Source organism: Chroicocephalus ridibundus, chromosome 4, assembly GCF_963924245.1.
Source record: "Chroicocephalus ridibundus chromosome 4, bChrRid1.1, whole genome shotgun sequence".
NCBI lineage: Eukaryota > Metazoa > Chordata > Aves > Charadriiformes > Laridae > Chroicocephalus > Chroicocephalus ridibundus.
In genome coordinates this window covers 40,073,729-40,093,765 of record NC_086287.1, presented here as the reverse complement: position 1 = coordinate 40,093,765, position 20,037 = coordinate 40,073,729, and the positions used below count along the sequence as shown (strand labels likewise).

General features: G+C 35.8%; 1 protein-coding gene across 1 annotated transcript in view; it reads right to left on the bottom strand.

The window, feature by feature from the left end:
- Positions 1 to 20,037, bottom strand: part of PALS1 (protein associated with LIN7 1, MAGUK p55 family member) — a 57,096-nt gene that overhangs the window by 9,361 nt on the left and 27,698 nt on the right. Inside the window, exons 3-9 of the mRNA XM_063333014.1 lie at positions 18,858 to 19,371; positions 12,272 to 12,480; positions 6,087 to 6,164; positions 5,208 to 5,354; positions 4,438 to 4,599; positions 2,083 to 2,160; positions 987 to 1,170 (exon numbers count right to left, since the gene is read on the bottom strand). Of these exons, the coding sequence (XP_063189084.1) occupies positions 987 to 1,170; positions 2,083 to 2,160; positions 4,438 to 4,599; positions 5,208 to 5,354; positions 6,087 to 6,164; positions 12,272 to 12,480; positions 18,858 to 19,224 (1,225 nt within the window). The 5' untranslated portion in view covers positions 19,225 to 19,371. The remainder of the gene's footprint in view (positions 1 to 986; positions 1,171 to 2,082; positions 2,161 to 4,437; positions 4,600 to 5,207; positions 5,355 to 6,086; positions 6,165 to 12,271; positions 12,481 to 18,857; positions 19,372 to 20,037) is intronic.

The window sequence follows — 20,037 nt, the reverse complement described above, 5'->3', positions numbered from 1 at the left end:
CTGAAAGTTCTAGTTGAATACGACAGAAGAGAAACTTAAAAAGAGAAATTAAAATTTAAAAAGAGAAACTAAAATTGCTGTGAAGCTTGTTTACTGCTTTGAAAATATTTTCGTCAAGACAGACCTAAAGAACATTTGTACTACTCTGGACAATTTTGCCTGGAAAACTGAAACTACTGGAAAGACTATTTTTCCCCCACTATGGTGATATGATTTTCTAATTCTTTTCGTATGTTGAATATGTTCTATTTATACTAAATCTTTTGAACTTCAGCTTGAAAAAGACTAGCCTATATTCAAATCAGTGTCCCTCTCAACTTACTCAGATGTCATAAAGTAACAGTGCTATATTTTATGGAATTTGAAAAAAAAAAATCTTTCTTTCACTGTGGTTTCCACTTTAATGGACTAGAGTGCAGGACATATTTCAATGCAAAAATTATATATGGACTTCAAAACCCTATTACTCAAAGGGTCACAAGAATTAAAGAGGAAGCATGACTGTTACAAGTAATTGAAGCTCTTTGCTAAGTGAAAACACGCAGAAAGGTTACCATGAAAAAGGTACATTTTTCAAATAGACTACTTGATATAGTAAGAAACCTAACAGCTGCGCTCATCTCCAGAGAACAAGCAGGCTGATGTCCCACATTTCTGCTGTAGCCAGCCAGCAGAGGGAACTCTGAATACACAGAGTCCCCAGGGTGGGGGAATAAAGGAAGAGGAGAGTACCTCTTGAAAGATGAACTGCAGTGGAAGTGGTAGCTTTATTCTGTGTTTAACATCTATACATGGAGATACCTCTAAAAGGTCAACCTTCCAAGTGAAATAAATAACCAATAGTAGGTTCTGTTGCAAAAGGTTATAAGTTACAGATATTTAAGGTAACAGATATTTAAGGCTATATGAGCTCTTGAAAACCAGAATATTGTTCACGTAGCTATGGGAACGATTGGCTGTCAAGCTTTTTCTAGAGCTTTATTTACCAGGGATAAGGCCTGCCAGTGGCTGATTATCTTCATCTCCATCTCTGTAAGCCTGCCACCAGTTTGGATCTTCTTGGCTGATCACATGGAGTATATCTCCTTTTTGAAAAGACAGGCCTAACTCTCGGCAGGGGACATAAGGGTCATCAGAGGGATCATAATCAAAATGTGCTTTCACATGTATCTGTGGAAGATCAAATGTAAAAACATAAGAAAAAAACCCCTGTAACTTCTGAAGAATTAAACCTCATCTTTCTGAGACTGCAGTGGAGCTCCAATATATAAAAACTCCAAGACTGTATAAAATGGAAACTTTTTCTGGGGCATACAGGAGATAACGGAATGGAACCATTACCTGGTTTAGCAATGGAACAGACACAGTTGTGGTAGGCTGGAGGTGAGGGTCTGAATCTAACTCTTGTTAATTCTAAAGTATATGCAATTTCCTCACCATTTTATGAGGCAAAACCCCCTGAGCTACTGATTTAAGTTCTTTGCATTCAAAAAGTATCAGGGATATTATGATTTGTTTAAAATACCCAATAAATACACAGATTGAAATCCATTTGTGGGCTTTTGGTGAAGCTTCACTTGTAAAATATTACACTTTGTCACCAACCATTAAAGTTTTTGTTTGGCTGTGATATAAAGCGCATTCTTTCTTCAAACTGTTAAAGCTGTCTCAAGAAAAGTATGTTAGCTAAAAAGATAATGAACAAAGTTTCCAGGATACAAACTTTGCCTCCCAAATCATATTTGCAAGTTCCATCAACTTTTTTTTTTTTTTAAAAATAGAGAAATTGGGAATTTCAAAATAGAATTTCAGAAGCACAGGCAATTCTACTTTCATGATTTCTTACTATTTTAGAAATGGAGTTAAAAATCATACTAGCAGTTTCAATTTAACACCATACAATCATTTTCAACAATTAAATCAGGTGTTAGTCTGGTAACAATTAAACCAATTTAAACTATTAAGTTTTGAGTTTTGGTTTTGTTCCCCAATGTAAATGACCTACAGAAAAACTTGCTATGCCATTACTGGAAAAACAAGGCATATATCACCAAGCTCAACAACTTATGTAGAGCTACTTACAACTGTTTCCTTTGCAGGAGGTGGCTTGCTCTGCTGACTGGGAATCAATACAAAGGTCAGAGTACCATGCATGTCAGCCTGAGAGGAAGAACAGATTTTTCATATACATTATCAAAATACAGCTCACAGTTCAGAATTTTAATAAATAACATATTTTAAATGCTTTAAAAATTCCCATAAAAGGCATCCCTAACAGCATATCATCTACCCCTTAACTGGTTTAAGAGACAAAGTACAGATACAGAAGCAGTGATTCAGTGGAAGGCTAGAAAGCCAAATGTTGATACTCAGATTTTAAAAGCCTAGCATTCTTTATTGTACATAAACTATTTCTATTTGAAATGGAGCAGCTGCAATTCTGTCAAGCAGAGACACAGAAGAAATAGAGAATAATATTCTCTTGTTCTGCTCAAAAATACCAACAAGTGGATCTATGCTGGGAAGAAAAAATATATAAAAAATGATTATTTTTCTAAAATTGCTTAAGTGGAACAGCGTTTTCAAATCTAAACATTTCTACTAAGATTTTTATGCTGTTAACACTGAAGTATACCAAACAGTGTTTAAAAATTTAATTAACATACTCAAATCTTGCATCTGTAAAGTACTTAGTATTAATATTGCAATCAGCACTACTAAGAAAGTAGAACATAAGTGTCCTGGCTTTAAAGAATTCTAATTTGTTTGCATACTCTTGTATGCAGAGTATATTTGCACACCTAATGAATTATCTAAATAAAATGCAAGTGCCACCCCATTAGAAGGGGGTCTCAGATCCTGTACATCACTTCATCAACTGTAACACAATACTTTAGGTTGCATAAAACCGAAGTGTATGCATGTATCTCAAAAAATTCAGACCTAAGGTTCAAAGAAAGTAAACATAACTGAGCATAACATGATTAGGCTGCAGGAAAGGCAAGCCCGCAATTTTCAGTCAGCGTGCATAGTTCCACAAGGAATGCATAGAATTTCACAGTGATCGTGTGAATAGTCTTGTCTGAAGTCATGCGCAGTTTATTATCAGTTGCTTAGCAAGTGGTGAGGCAATATGAAGGAAAGTAATTTCCTTCTTCTGTGCTCATTTTAAGTATTTTTTTGGGGTCTGAAGCATTGTAAAATTTCACTTTCATATTATAAAATACAAAAGACAACATATAAATAATTAAAAATACTATTTTATATTAATGGATTTTTTAAATATATTTTAAAAATATGTAGTTTTTTAAATTTTTTCAGCAAGTAATTTGCTCTTACATATTGTGGTTTTACATCTTTTATTCTTTAACTGCAAGTTGCAGGAGCTGCTAAAGAACAGAGCAAGCTCTCTGCAGAGAACTAAAGTGACAGGGTTGAATTATCTGCCAAGCATCTGTAAAACACTTTTCAGAAGCATAGGACTTGGCTAATTACAGCTTTTTTTAAAAAAATACAAATGGCAATGGAGACAATTACAGGGCGTGAAGAATCTCATACCTCTGATCCAAAACACATAGAGATTGAAGGCTTTTCAAATAACTATAAGAATCTTTTTAAATTGCTTTAAAAAAAAAAACCAAACAACCCAAGACCTCACGCATTTCTACCTCTACTTCCCTCCACTTGACCTCATTCCATGCATTAGCTGAAAATTTTTAACAGCAAATTTCAGAAAAAAATCCAACTAAAGGTGGAAATTGTTCATTAAAATCTACAGTCTTACTGTAGCATGAGACAACTTCATCTATGGATACTGCTGCCTATTCTTCCTACAATAATGCAACCTACAGCAGAACCCAGGTCTTTGTCCTAATTTTGATATGTCTATAGAGCATAGATCTACTAAATATATTTCTCTCCCCTCCCCCCCAAGATGCTATAAGTGCTAGTGGATATTTCCAATGTTTTGTATCAAAGTTATAAAAATGAACTTTTTAAAAAGTTATCATTTTCATCTGTTTTTACTTTGACCAAATGCTCTTGCCTGCTCTAATGACGAAAATTAACTCCATCCCAGCCAGACACTACCACAATCCTAATTCAGACTCAACCAGAAAAAGATGAAAAATCGTGGCTTTTCAGAACTAAACAAAATTTTTCTGAGAAATCATTAAAAGCAAGTCTTAAGATGATAGCTTAACTCTTCTACCTTTGTAGGCTTCATTTTTCCACATAAGTGCCATTAAACTCATTACTGTCATACTATGCATCAGAAAGAAAACTTGACGTGGCCCTCCACACAAAAACTAGCTATAAGAATGAAAATACTTTTAAAACTAATGCTAAACATGAGTACAAATGACAAGCAGAGCCAACAGGCTTCAGTCTTATGAAATGAGTGTTTTTTGCAGGGAAAACAAGAAGTGTTCAACTCACCAACAAGTCAAAAACTTCATTAACATCTTTTCCACGAATCTCAATGCCATTAATTTCCAGAACTTCGTCTCCTTCATGTAACAGCCCACTCTTCTCTGCGGCACCTCCTTTCACTATTCGACTAATGATAACAGAATCCATTTCATTGCGAACAGTAGCACCCTGTGTAGTAGCAACACATTCTGAATTTATTATATATATGAAACTCAAAGACATCTATTGTATATATTCCAAGTCAGTGCAGAAACACTTCTCTGTTGAAAGAGAACGCAAGTAACAGCTCAGATGCACACACCCAATGCTCCAGTTTAAAAAAACCCACCATTTAATTCTTCAATCTTTAGTGCAGCTTGAAGAAATTGAATAGCTCCATGAAGATTCACAATTAAAAAAAAAAAAAAGTTTTTCTAAGGAAATGCTAATTTGAAAGAGGCAAAATAGAAGAGAGTTGCAAAAAACCCTCCAAAAACCATGGCTGTCATAAGGCTATAAGCTCTCCTGCAGCAAAGCTTGGGATAGTGACTTTTGTCAGGAAGTCCTGTCCAAACCCAAGTTGACAGAAGTTGTCTAGATTCTAAATGGTAGTACAGCTACTGATATATGAAGATACACACAAGTTTATCACCTATGACTATTTCTTATTTTGGAGGGAGGTAGAGTGTTTACAATTTAAACATGACCACCACATTCAAATTCCCAAATTTTCATAGCAATCTGCAAAGGACAAAAAAGCTTACCTCCTTTACATATAACTGCGTATCAGTACTTACCAATGGAATATCCCGAGCTTTTTCAATGCGAACTATTTTAACTGTCTCTCCTCCGTACACGCCAACATTCTCATAAATTTTTTCATCCGTCACGGACTCTGGTTGCATTTCTTGTTCTGCAACTTTATCATGAGCCAGTAAAAGTGCCTAGTGTTAACAAAACCAGTTCCGTTACAGAAAATTTCACAGTTTCCATGTATACAAAATAGTAGAGTTCAATGAAATTGTGCAATCTGAATAGTCTTTGCAAGTTAGAGAATATTGCAAACTGACTTAACCAATTAAAAAAAATATATACATATCACACCTATGTAGTGCCTACTGTTACATACTTTCCAAAACTTTCCTTTCAAATTGGAAAAGAATATAAAAGCAATTTTGAACACACAACTGCAACTGTACTTACAGCCACTCCTTCTTAAAAAAAAAAAGAACAGGCATTGGTTTACTATGTATGTGACTGAGCAGTGAAAACTATTCATGGATTTACAACATCCCTACAGGACAAAATTTCCTTTATGCACCCTACGGTAAGCACGAAACAGCTGTCAAACAAGAAAACATAGATAAGCAAAGCAGCTCTTGCGTTGGCCTGACCCTCTTGATCTGCTTATTGTTTACCTGCAAATTACCCTGTAACACATGTAGAATGTAGCAAGGGCTGAATGCAATCATGCACTACACTTGATTAGAAGTTTCCATTAGTTGCTGTAAATCGGAAACTCCTCATCCTGGAAAAATATTAAGAGATCTGCACAGAGTTCAAGCATAAAAATCCATCCTTGCCCAATCAGCCCAAGATATTTGCAAAAAATAAGTTACAATGAAAACAGCACCAAGAAATAAATCTATTAGATTAGAAGTTCCATTTTGTTTTACCTGCATGTGGGGGGCATTCAGCAAAGCATTAAGCTCCTGACCATCCTTGTGGTGACTGGGTTTCAAAACACTTTGTACCTAAAAAGAAATCCAAGAATAAAACTCTGATCTATCCAGTGATTTATCAATCCATGCTCCGCTACTCAAGCACAGACCCCTAGCTGCAATTATTCATTTTACTGAAAGTATATCCATGTAATTGTGACACTGATTGAACTTGATCTGGTACACATTAAGAAAACATGCAATGAGACCACAGGACTGCTCTGGCATATCTTGCCTCAGTAACTGTCTACCAAATCTAAGCTGGTACCCAATGCATCACAGAGATTAGTCAACACCAGAGACTAGCAATGAGCTCAGCTACCACAAAGATGCACACAAAAAAGTTTTAATCTCTAGAAAGGAACATGATAGTGAAATCAGACACAGTGAAGTCTACTACGTGAATATGCTGGGTCTTTTAAAATTGACTCGTTTCTCATCAACGTGACTAGCCTCCTTTTTCCTTAAAAGCAGATGGTTTATTTTTACCCAAACTATTTCCACCAACAGCAAAATCAAAGATTCCAAGACAGGTTTTGCAATGCATCCTGGAGCCCCTGCCTCAAAAAGTATATGAGTCAAAACTTCAAAAGGCCCCAGGAAACCAGGTTTCTTTGGCTGGTTCCAAAATAATCCACATTAACACACAAGAATAGTTTTTGCTCAAGCAGCTCCAGTTGCCTGAAAAGTTTTGCCACCTCATACAATTACCAAATATACATGCCTTGACATAATTTCTTGCAAATACCAGAAAATCCAGGTATGCTTATAGAGAAATCCAGGAACAGGGAAGTCACTCTTACCCAAAGGTGAGGCTGAAGATACTTTCCATAGCCATTATCCTCTGGCCTAATCTGATCAAAGGCACAAATGATTCAGAGACATCAAGAGTAGATTATACATATCAGAACAGCAGCTTTCAGTGGGATGAAAAAGATTTTTTTTCAAGAGCTTTTTACTCTTAAGGTTGAGGTAACGTTGCATCACAGAATCAAGAAGCCACAAGTTCCAAAGTGAAAATAATTAAGCTTCTTGTGAGATCTAACAATATCAAAAGGTCTGAAGAGCCTCTATCCTAGGAGCAATTATCTACAGAAATGCTAACAGCTCTCTTGGATGCTACCATATGACAGTACTGAAAACACTAACATAATTTTAAATTCTAGCACAAGCTACTAAATGAAACATTCCCATGGAGCAAGATCCCTACCTTGCCAACAAAACACTGTCGCATTGAACTAGTTCCTGTGCTTAGCAACAGGCCTAGCACAACCTCCAAAAGCCTTTCTTTTGACATCCCTAGAACACGCCTCATGGTGAGCAAACCTAGTCTAGCTTAGAAAAGTCAAACAAGAAGCCAGATTTAGATATTTTTTTTAACAGATTTCTTTGAAACCCTAGAGGAAAGAAAGAATTCAGCTTCATATAGGCCTGACCTCAGTCATACTTCTGAACTGTCCAGGAAGCTATCATCCCTTGCTTAGCCTGAATTTTGGGATGCCATATAGCAGACAGAGCACTGTAAAGGATATATTTCACTAACAAATTTTCCTGAGTTGAAAGAAGAGAGACTTCTCTACAAAAGACTTTCTCATAGAGGCTTATTTAAGGTCTCTAACTTTCAAGGGACTTTCAGTTCCTTTCTTGAAGAAGCTACAAGAAGCTTTAAACCTTTATTTATCCAATCTTTATGACCCTTTTACAGGAAAACCTACTCAGAAAGCAACTTAGAAGTCCTGCAAGCAAGACAACCTTTTGAACACAAGCTCAGAGGCTGGGGATTTGACAGGGGAAAAGAAAGCAACTAGGCCCAGTCATTCTGTGTGCGGTGAATGTCCTTCATTACAGTTGAATTTCTACTTTGAATAATTCAGTTATTCTTTAATAGCTCCTCCCCCCGCCTTTTAAGAAACAGATACATTTATTATTTGCTTAGTTAATGAAGCACTAGGAAAGCTTCAGGCTGCTATATACACCACGTATTACACCAGCACTGCCACATGCCAGATTCCTTTGTTACTCATGGTGATGAATCCCCCAGTTTTATCAGATGAAGAAATCTGAACGTAGGCTGTCATTCCAGAAGTGGCACACTACAGACAGCATAGGCAATCCACACTAAATATGTGGCAATGATAGTATTTTCTTAACTCTTCAGCCTAGTTTTTATTGTTAATTATTATTTTATTTTATTGTTAATTTTTAATTATGTTAACTTCAGTTCAAGTAGCCCCTAAATAGCTATCAATTTGGTTTCGCTGTATAGTTTGGAGGCATGTACTGTGGAGGCACACATTGGAGTGATATTAGACATTCAGAATTTAACCACACTTGCAAAATCCTGTTGTTGTTTACTCTCAGGTAAGCAGGGTTGTCAGAGGGAATATACTTACACATAAGACACTTATACTAGAAGTCACAAGCTTCCAGTGCATCCTCTCAGAAGTAGTGACCTAGTTCTAATTTCCTGCACTTGCTGAAGTGAACAATAGCAAGTCTGAAACTTTTAGAAACACAGTCTATGTAAATTGAGCCTATTATTCATATATATTTGATAGCAAGAACATCTAAAGGTATTTGATATGTGCTATTACAAGCCAAAAATTACAAACTGTCTTGAATGCTGCATCAAATATTCTTACAAGGTCAAGATTCAGACCATGTCCCCATAATCCTTGCCCCCACCTTGGCTAAGTTTAAATGGATTTAAAATCAATTTAATTACACTTGATGTTTACTGGCTATTTTTATTTAAGACTTGGAGTACACCACATTACATGGAGATTATCTCTCTAAAATAAATTCCTTAAGCTCAAATGTTTCATTCCACCTTTTAAATTCAATTACAGTTTCTTTTTTTTTTAAAAAAAAAAAAAAAAAAGAAAAAATCTTGAGTTCTTAGTGCCTGGTTATCAGAATCTGTGGGAAAAGTATATTACTGATTTTAAAAATTCCCTGAAGAAGTTAAAAATGTACCATTCCACTCAGGTACTGTTAATGGTTAAGAAAATTCAAAAATCAAAAAGTTTTCACTGCACACTGTTCATACACATTATGTTTTATAAAAGCAAATCATCAATTAAAGAATAAATGAAAACAGATTTCTTAAGTTCAGCATAACAAACGATAATTCTCCCCAAACACACCTCCAAAAGTGTAGTTTAATTTAATATTAATTTTTTTTTTTTTTTTAAAGGGAGGAGGTTTCATGTTGCAATATGAAATTGTGTTACAAACGGTCTTTTTTCTTAGAGCTACTGAAGCATGAGCTCTCGAACAGGTTCTTTTGCACACCATAAAGCCTCAGACAAAACAGATGTCTGTAGCTTTAAATTAGCACATGCACTGCAAAACAGTTTCAGAGTTGTACACTGTCATTGATGACCTGTGCACTAAAATATGCACATTAGCACAACCTGCCATTTAAAATTAATGTTATACATGTATCTGCTATTTTTCTTTCTTGTAATGTCATGTGGCTTTTATCATCAAGATATTATCAGTATCTTAAATACAGGCTTTTCCAAGTGTCTTTGCAAAAACACCCAGAAGTAAATGAACTGCTTTCTGGGGGAGCTTGCTATGCCTATGTTTAGGGATAGAAAAAGCTAAAGACACAACCAAAAGTCACACTACAAGAAAAAAGCTGGGCATGCAAGATAGGTACTTTGCCAGGGTAAAAAAAAAAAACCAAACCAAACCAAACCAAACAAAACAAAAAAAACAAAACCCCACCATACAAAACAAAAACATCGAAAAACCAAAACAACTTTTTCTAAAGCAGAAATCATTTCCTCCCATACTGCTACCATAATACAGAAGTCTATCCAAAAGGAATAAAGGATCCGAAAAATAAGCATAAAGTCTTCTATTCAGGTAACACTAGGAAGTACAGAATGACGTGAATGGAGGCCTCAAAGGGGTTCCTCTTGAGACACTTCTGTCAGTCACAGAAATATTTGTCCTGAATTTCTGGCTCAATCATTTCAGGATGCTATTTAACATATTGCAAAACACAAGTCACATAAATACATCAGGAGCTGAATCACCGAGAAACTAGATTACATCTAAAATTGGGAACAGACATATGCAATATATTGACTTTTCAGGAATTTCAAGGCTGGACAAGACAGATACAGGAGAGGAAAAAAATCAAAATGAGTGCAGGAATGTTTGCCTTTTATGTAACAGTCTTCTGGGTGATGACAAAATTCCATTGGTTTAAAAGTTTCAGATTAAATAAATATTTTCTTTATGCTTAACCTCCTTCATGGATTGCTAAGAGACACAAAACTGGCTTTGCACCACCTTCTGATTTTAGGATTTACCAAATCACCTGAAAAAAGAGAGGGATGTCTTGGGAAGGTGAGGGGTAGGGGAGATGGGGAGGAACATAAAAATTTGAAAACAGAACTAAAATTTTCCTAGGCATATTTTCTTCTTTGGAACTTCTATTAAGCAGCAACTAAAAGGACATAATATCCACAAAAGGGGAAAAACCAGCTTTCTTAAGAAATAAATCTGTAATGTCCTATATTATAAATGGAGATGCAAAAACTGACTTGTATCTGAATGAAGTCCCAAACTAGGCCTGTGTAAAGTGGGTGTTTGGAGAAATAGTTTACAAACAGAAGTTAAGTGAAAGGGTTCCTTCAGACTCACAGACATCGAAGAAGCCTAGTGAGGATCCTATAGCAGCCTACAGGCTGATGAATAAGCCAGAGGGAAGCTCATATGTAAAACAGTCCCACCTGGTTTTAGCACAACCTTACTGACAAACCTAAACAGGAAAATCCTGAGCTGCAGTTTAATCAGCACACTGCGCCTTTAGGTAACATTTAAATGACATCCCTCAAGAATCAGTAGTTTCTTCTGCAGAAGAACTTCAAGCTTGCTACAATCCTGTTTATCTTGACTTACAAGGTTAAAGTCTAGAAAAAGGAAGGGGAGTGGAAATAGCTGTTGAAAAAAAAAATTGCTTCAGGCAGAATGAAAACCAGATACTAAAAAAAAAAAAATAATCTTGCTGCAACACTGAAATTGGAGGGATGTGCCTTTGAGCAGCTGGAGAATATCTATATACTGGCTCAGGTACTCCAACTGGTGTACCCGGGCCAGGTTTGAACAGATAAGTTTGGTTCACCAGGTGCGGAATGCTAGAACATTTACTCAGCCTCTGTATCTGGGCTTTGCTTAACACTACACTGCTACTCTTGCACTGATACTGCTATTCAAGCTAGCTAGTTTAAAGTTAACAAATGTATACCCGTATAAGGTATAGCCACATTTCACTGCAATATATACATGCACCAGGACACGGAAAATGAAGATAAAGTTATTGAGCAACCCCTCAGAGGGTCTTAGCTGCATCCAGCCGCATGTGGAAACTCATTCTGTTCACAGCAACTCTGTATCTGAGTTTTCTCTGCATTACTACTAATGCTTATACAGCTATTGTATACAGGTATTGTCCATCTATATTCAAGTGAATGAGCCTCAAAGAAAGTAGTTACCCTGGCTGAAACAGTAAAAAAGTATTTCCGTTAAGATCTGATTGAAAGGATTAAAGTTAAAAAGTATACTTTAATCATTTCTAAAAGACGTATCAGATCTTATAAAAGAGCTGTCATCTGTCAAGACAAAAGTTGTTATCTGACCATCGCAGCAGTAATTAAAAAAACAAAATTAATTATTAAGGGATCTGTTGCTCACTTTAAAGCAGAATGCTTGTTTCCATCATGACTGTATTTTCAGAGATGACCCTCAATTTAAGAGGGATAGTTCAACTCGGAGTAAAGTCACCATAATAGAGAACTGTAATTCAATTCCTGAATGCTTGGAATAAAGAATAACGAAGGTAAGAGTCAGATTTTCATAACCACTCCCTTTTCCTATGTTTAAACATAGTGCCTTTTCTGTTACTTATCTATCCATGCTAAAAAGGGAGTTCTTATCCCCAAAATATTTTTCTGGTTACTGTTTGGAAATCTGGAAAAACCGGACACAGCAATCAGTGACTATTATAATCCCTTTCATATTCAACATTCAGTAACTCACAGACAAGCTTGGCAACTACATATTTCAACAACAGCTATGATTATAGGTTTCATATATATCACAGAGATGCATACTGTACATACCTCTTGTGCTAGTTCTTGTGCATTGGAGATGAGAGGATATGGAGGGCTGGCTTTGTTCATGTGCACTGTAACAGCATTGTGTATCTTAAATGCATTCTGAAAATCAGTATTTTGAACAAGCTGTAAAATGAGAGAGATATCCTCTTGGCTCTGAGGGTCTATCAAAACATGCTGGATATGCTTAAGAGAAGTTAACAGTTCTTCCACTTCTAGGTAGGAAATAACAAAATACAAATAAGGTATGAGTTAAAAAGATTCGTAAATAAGTAATGTTTATATTAAGATTTTTACAAAAAATTTTTTTGCTCTTCAGTTTTTAATCAGAAATGATGTATGCAAATGTATTAGTTATCCATTATTCACTCTGACTTTTACTAGCAGAACATATCTGAATCAAAAAAAGGACCCCAAGTCAGTAAAAGGAGAAATTAAAAAGCTGATACACTATTTAAATTTAAATTCCTACTGCAGGAGCAATTCTTCTCTGAAAGAAATCACCAATATGTAAAAGAGCCAGTAATTACAGCTCATGTACAGCTAAATGGGAGAAACGGACAGTTTTGAAATATGAAAATAACTCCTTTGCTAAACTAATGTTGATGCACTGAATATTCACTGTTACTTTGATACATCTTCCCATGCCTATCTGCCACATATGTTAGATTTATACCTCTCTCAACTAAATATTGCTTACTTATAGAATGAGACAAAATATCAGCTTTAAGTGTTAGATACCTTCATTTATTCATTATGAGCTAACTGATAGCATTCCGATTTTAATGTTATTTAAGACATCAGCTAAGTTGCATTTTTAACATGAAAAAAAATCACAGTAGATACAGATCACTAACACAGATACATTCTGTCAAAAAGTTTCCATCACCTATTTTTAACCTCAAATTCACCAGTACACCAAACACAGTGCTAGACGCAAACTTGTTAAGCACAGGATTAAGTTGGTTGATAAATGGGCACATGAAATCCATAAAGTCTAACAAAATATGTATTTCAAACAAGTTCAGTGGCTTCAATTTCGGACAAAGCATACCTACATCTATGTTTTCAATTTTGAGTTTGCAAGTCAATCTTCTGTATAATACAGGGACACAAACAATCCAGAGCCACTACTCTTGTACTTCGCTATCTGCAGAACAATAAAAAAAACCCTCCAAAACCATTCCACACATGCTAAAAACATCCTACCCACCAAAGGTCAAGGGGTTCTTCCTGTAGCCACCAAGGAAACAAAGGACAGCAGTACAAAAGCTGCACAGAAAGCGCGGATACCGGCTGTGCAGGATATTCCACAGGTGAAATCCAGTACAGCTCACAACACTAATTAAGGCGGCCAATGTCTCACTAGGGAACTGTATACAAAATATAATGCCTATCACACAGGGGAAATGCCATTTGGAGAGAAGGCTTAAGAACACTCTACAAGCAAGAACATTCGCTAAATAGGATGATGGCAGCTGGCAAATTTCTATAGTGGAGTATGCAGACTACCAAAGCATCTCAGCGACTGGTTCTCCTGAGTCTGTGGAAGTGCACTATTTTCAAGCATGAAAAAAAAAACCCAACAGTGAAAAAGAGTCAGATGTTACTGTAAAGTTCCTACTAATACCTGTTCAGCTAAAAAAAAACCCTACACCAACCGAAAATTCTCTTATTTGTTACTGTTACCATATTCAAAGAACAGTGAAGCATTAAAGAAGAACCTAACTTCTAATATTTACTAGGCATAACTTATTTTATTCAATTATTTCAGAATTGTCTATCCTCCCCTTATATATTTAAGAATTCAAATACATACACGTACATTCCTTTCTAATACATATTCTATATAGATATATATACATATAGGAAGATAGAAATCTATATCTAAAACAAAAAGATAAAAACATGTACTCTTTCTAGACGCCTCTACATATTCTCTGTTCTGCACTTTGGTCGTTCTATGTCACCCTTTCTTACAAACTACCACAGTAATCTCCTCCTGGTATAACTCCCTTCTACTCTGAATCTTCATCTTCATCTGTGCTGGAAATAAAAGACCTATACCAAATGCGAACCATGAAACAGCAAACAAATACGTCCCTCACCACAATTCTAAAAGAGAAATAATGCTTGAAAGGAGTGAAATTAAATATTCCCACAAAGCTAGCAATCCATTTCTCAGTCACTTGTTTAATTAAAAAAAACCATACACACAAAACCACATAGAAATCTGGCTTTACTCATGTCTCACTCTCTCTCTAGGTTCCTGTTTCTGAATTCTAAATCACAGATAGATTTTGGTGAGGATTTTTTCCGCTTAGTTTTGGATGTTTGTTGGTTTGGGTTTTCTTAAAGAAATGCCAGCTAACAAAAGACTATCTCTAAACATTTCCTATTGAAAGGGTTGTCTTGAGAAAAAAAAGTTCAGTAAAAGACTAACATCTGTATTTACTCACAGAAAAACGTCAGGGTTCTTTTGCAGAACAAGTCCATTTTTTAATTGCAGATCAATTAGCAATCGACTATAATTTTTTTTTTTTTAAGTCTTCTTTTTCAGGAAGTGTTGCAGTCTTTTTTCCATTAGGCTATGAAATGGCTGGAATGTGACTGAGCACTGTGCGATATACGCATTAATCAAAAGACTGCCGGGGCAAAAGTATGCAACTGCGGGGGAGGACCCATGGTCACAGCTTAACATGTTAGATTAGAAAAAGAAGAAGAGAAACTAGTTGCTGTTTATGAACTTAAACAAAAAGTTACAAACAGCAGACTTAAGAGATATAATTGGCTTTATTATATGTCAGCACCAATATCTTAATTCCCAAGTGTTTTTATAGATCTCTAGCGTACTCTATGTGCTGGTATTAGCACTCTAATGCTCCATATATTACTTGAATCACAGGGCTAAGAAAAGTATTGTTTTATCCAAAACTATATCTAAAAGTTTATTTATATTTATAAAGTATTTATAAAAGTTAAAGTTTTGCCCAAGGTATAAAAACAAAAAATAGGCAGCTTTTCCCCCCCAAAAAATAAAAATAAATCACTGTAGCCACAAAAGGTTTACTTACACGAACTGTCAGTTACTCATTTAACTGAATTAACTAAATTAACTCAACGAACTGTAGCAAACAAAATATTTTCTGCATTTCATAAAAGTATACTGCTGTGAAAAAGCCAATTAAATGCTTATATGCACATGTTCTAGGTGCACAGAAAGTTATTTCCATTAAGACAGCTGTCTAAATCATGTGCTGTTTTGATAACAAACATGCCCTTTAAAATTGTTTTGACTAAGTGTCCTGGTTTATTTTTATAAATAAAAGCCAATTTTTCTAATCTAGTCTGCTTTTTTTTTTTTTAAGATGAAAAGATAAAAGGCTTGGCGAAGATCTGCCAAATTTAACTTTGGCACTTTTGAAATATTTTCAAAACTAAAAATACAGACAAAAAGGTCAATATTCTTATTTAAAGCACATATCTTTGTAGAGGCTCTACGGATTAACACACACAAAAACCCACCCCACAAAAAAAGCAAAATTAAAATAACTTTTTTTTTTTTTAAAAGACTGAAGAGCAGTTCAACATCTCTATAATTCACTAGCATCTACCCAGGTTTATTCAGGGTTCTCCTAACAAAGCTTAGGGATTTGTGAAAGTGACTAAGCACTCTTACCTGGACAGCAAACGTGGAAAGATGGGAAGGGTGAGAGGCAGTGTAGATCAGAAATTCAGTATAACCAAATAAGACAAACTGCGAAAAATTTCACATACTAGCAGTTACATTTTGGACAATGTCACAGGCTAGCAAGTTTCTTGGAGACCAAAAAGTTGTGTAAGTTTTAAAAAAATCTGGCCTCTCCAATTCAGGTATAAAATAAAAAAGCAGAAGTATTAACAATAACAGACTTAAATCCTCTCTATGAAACCATATTATTTTGTATGTGTATATATATAGAGGCATAAGGCAACATACCTAATCCTGATACTAATCAGGGACCGCTTTCAGAATAAATAAAAATTTATTCTTTTGAAATTCAGCAGAAGTGTCAGATGTTAGAACGATTAATCCAGAAACTGGAAAAAAAGGATATGCTTAATAGTGGAGGAAAACTTTGGAAGAGGCCAAGTTGCTGCGGAAGCACTTTGTTAATTTGAAAATTATGACTTAGTTTTTGACAGCACCAATGACTGAACTGAGATTCTTTATGGACTATATAGGTTAAAAGATCACAGCATTTCATTTAGAACTTTTTTTAAAGTTTGCAACAACTCAACACCATGGCTGAATATAATTGAAAGTACCACTCCAACAGGATTATAAATCCTTTCTTCTTAAATCTACCTAATCCAAATTGTTACTATAATTCTGTCTAGCAAGGAAGTAATGGTAGTATGTTTGTATGCCTGTCAGTATTATGTTATGACTTCTCTAATTGAAACAGATGCCTGTGATGCCCTAACTCAGCTCTCTGGTGCATATACAGATATATCATTATTTAGTCTACTTCTATCTCCTAAAGCTTCTTGCCTTTCTAGCTCAAAGAACAGACGATATTCACTCAGCAAGCTAGTCAATACTTCTGCTCTATACACATACTTTTAAGCCTTATTTACTGCAATTCGGAGTAGAGAAAGACATCATTAGTTTCTGATTTTCATGGTATTCGAACACTGAGGGGAATAGCTTTAGTTAAATCATGCAATTTACTACTGTGTTTTTACGGAAATATGCTGACAGCAGAACGATGATAAGACCCAAGCTTCAATTACAAAAGTGAAGAGGAGTTTGTCCTTGTGGACAAACTCATCTAGTCATTTTCCTTCAAGATGCATCTTATACCATATATTGCTATTTCCTAATCTGTCTCCTTCCACATACACACCTCTATATTCTTGTCTCCAGTGTTTGGTGCTTTTCTTCTTACATCAAGTATTTACCCAATCCTAGCTTCCATTCACACTGATTTCCACCGTTCTCTTCTTGCTGAGCCAAACCTACTTCCTTCCTTCCGGTTTTCCACAAATACTGTCTGTCTCTGACAATCTCTCAGCTTCACCCACAGGCTGTACCCGTTTCATCCCCACACAGAGATTTTCAAAATGCCTTTTGTCATCGCAGTAGTTTCTCCACCATTGCCTCTCCTGATCAAACAGCTTCAGTCTACCCCAGCTCCTTACTGGTCCTCAAGCTTGCCAGACCCATTTTTCATTCCTACCAGCTTCCATACCTAGCTTCTTTGCCCATTGGTTTCCACCTAGCCCTCCCTCTTAGTTCTCAGCATCTCTGGCATGAAACCTAGCCTCAGCTTTCTAATTCCAGGCCACTCTTTCCTCCCTTCCATAGTTCCAATTTCCCATTCCTTGTGTAGTCAGTTTTCAGAGCTTTTAGCCACCGTGGCTAAGCAAGTCCCAACAGAAGTCACTTCTACTGTTTGACGTCAATCTTTGCATCTTCTGCTTTGTGTTCCCTCCAAGAAGAGAATTTCACAATCAAACACCTAACGCTTAATGAAGTTAAGTACAGAATCTGCTTCTTACAAGGAGATCTCTTGTACAGAAGCCAACAAGTCCTGAACTAAAACAAGGTACACCTGCCTTATTCATAACTGACGATACAATAAGGATTACCAGAGGTTAGGGGACAGAGCCGTGTCTTTAGCAGAAATGTTGCTCGGGCACACAAATATTAAACACGAAGAAAAAAAAAATTCGCAATTCGATAGCTGGTTTTCACTCTGTATTCTCAACTACCAGCCAATAGGGAAGAATAGCAAGAATCTTTACTGCAGTGCAAAAAAAGGCACCTTTTTAAAGCAGTCTGTATCTTTGAGCAGGTATAAGTCTGGAAATCTGAACTGAACTCCTACAAATTCCCAGTGCCTCTTTTTCACTCCAGTGACACACCACATTTTAGATAAATAGATACTTATGTTTTAGAAAGAAAGGTTAGGAACTTGTTCTGCACAAGCATAGTTAAACCAGTGACAGCTATGAAATTAAGAATTTTAGAATCTGTTTCTTCAAAGATTACAAATATTATATTTTCATCAATGTCTAAGTGCCAAGGTAAGCAGATTTTTGCTATCAATGCAGATTTCACTACAAGCTTTAAGAGAAAATGTAAATTATATTAGGTGACAATTGACAATGCAAGACAGACAGAATAATAAACCACCAACATGCTTCTCTTAAAATATTAAAAAAACCTTGTGTTTTGATTTTAAATGACAGTAAGTGTTTATTCACGGCTTATTCTGGTCTGTGCTTCATCAACCATAATAAAATTGGGTATTACTTGCATGGTTTTCTCCAGCCTGAATAGGATGGAGACATCCACTGAATTCATTAGTTATCTACAGGGTAGATAATTGTTCCCCAAAGGGATCAATTTTGAAAAGCCACTTGCTGAGGTACGTAGCCTGATGCTTGACTAATAAAAAACCCCAAACCACCACAAATCCAAAGGACTAGAAGACTTTAAATCTGTATAGGAAGAATTAGCTAAATTAGGTTTTCAGGAGCCTCAAAGAACATTAATATCAACTAATTATTTTCTCCATTAGTCTATTCATTGCATTTTACCTACCTAGTGTCTTCACAGTATAATGAGGACTCTCTAAAACAATTCCTTCCTCTGTGTCAAATATTGGATTATCTATTCCAGTTTTAGGAGGAATTTGTGCTAATTTCTTTAGCCTCATGGAAGCAGTAAGGTCCAGTTCTTGTTTCTTTCCCTCTTCTTCCCGTCTGCGCCTTATATCCTCTTGCTGTTGACGGATTCGCTCAAGTTGAGCGCTCCGCCGCATGGGCATCATCCTAGAGCCCAAATCCCCAGGGCAATCAACAGCCATTTCTCTGTGCTTCTGAGGTTCCTCAGAAGATGCAAGATCCACATTTTTTGCTTCACTGTCAGAATCTTCTGTGATGTGTCCATTCATATGAGAAGTTGTCATGATTATTTGTAATTATGCTTATTCTCTTCAAACAGAAATGCTGATATTAGGCCAGTTTTTGTTATGGTGTTGCGTAAAATCCATTATAACTTCAAAAATATTTCCTTTCCATCACAAGATAGTTGAAGAAACATCCAGGAAGAAAACCTAATGAAAGATATAAAAAAAAAAGCTAGTGAATAACTGCATTAATAAGAAAACACCTAAGACAGTTCTCCTGGTCCCCAGGCATCAGAAAAATAGAACTTTTGCCCCACATTTACACAGTGCTTCTTTCCCTGCTAAGAACTACAGAACCCTCACAAATCTGTTTCACACGTTTTAGTAAACTTCAAGTGCCAACAACAGAAAAAGAGTACTGTCCAAACTAGTGCTGAAGTCTCTTACATTTACTGGTCAAAGCAGTGGAAATTCTGCACTAAACACACACAATTGCAAACCAGCAGTTTTCTTGAAAGTTCCCACTCAATTGTAACTTATCCTTTCATTCTTAAAAAGTCCAACATCCTTATAATCCTATAAATACTAAATATGAATAACCTGTTATAAACAGCATGTTCACAAGAAGTTTAATAACTTAAACACAGGTAAATATATTTGCATTTATTATTCATAAATTGAGGCATTTTTATGTAAAACTTGCTTCACAAGTTCAGAGAAGACAGGTCTGGCATAGAGTTTTTCCAAAAGATAACCATCTAAAGCAGTCTGGCACTGCACTTACACAATTCCAAGTAGGGATAAAGTCCTAGGATAAGGGTTGGACAGTTCTGGTTAGCAGCTACCCTTATTATTTCCTATAGGTATGCATTA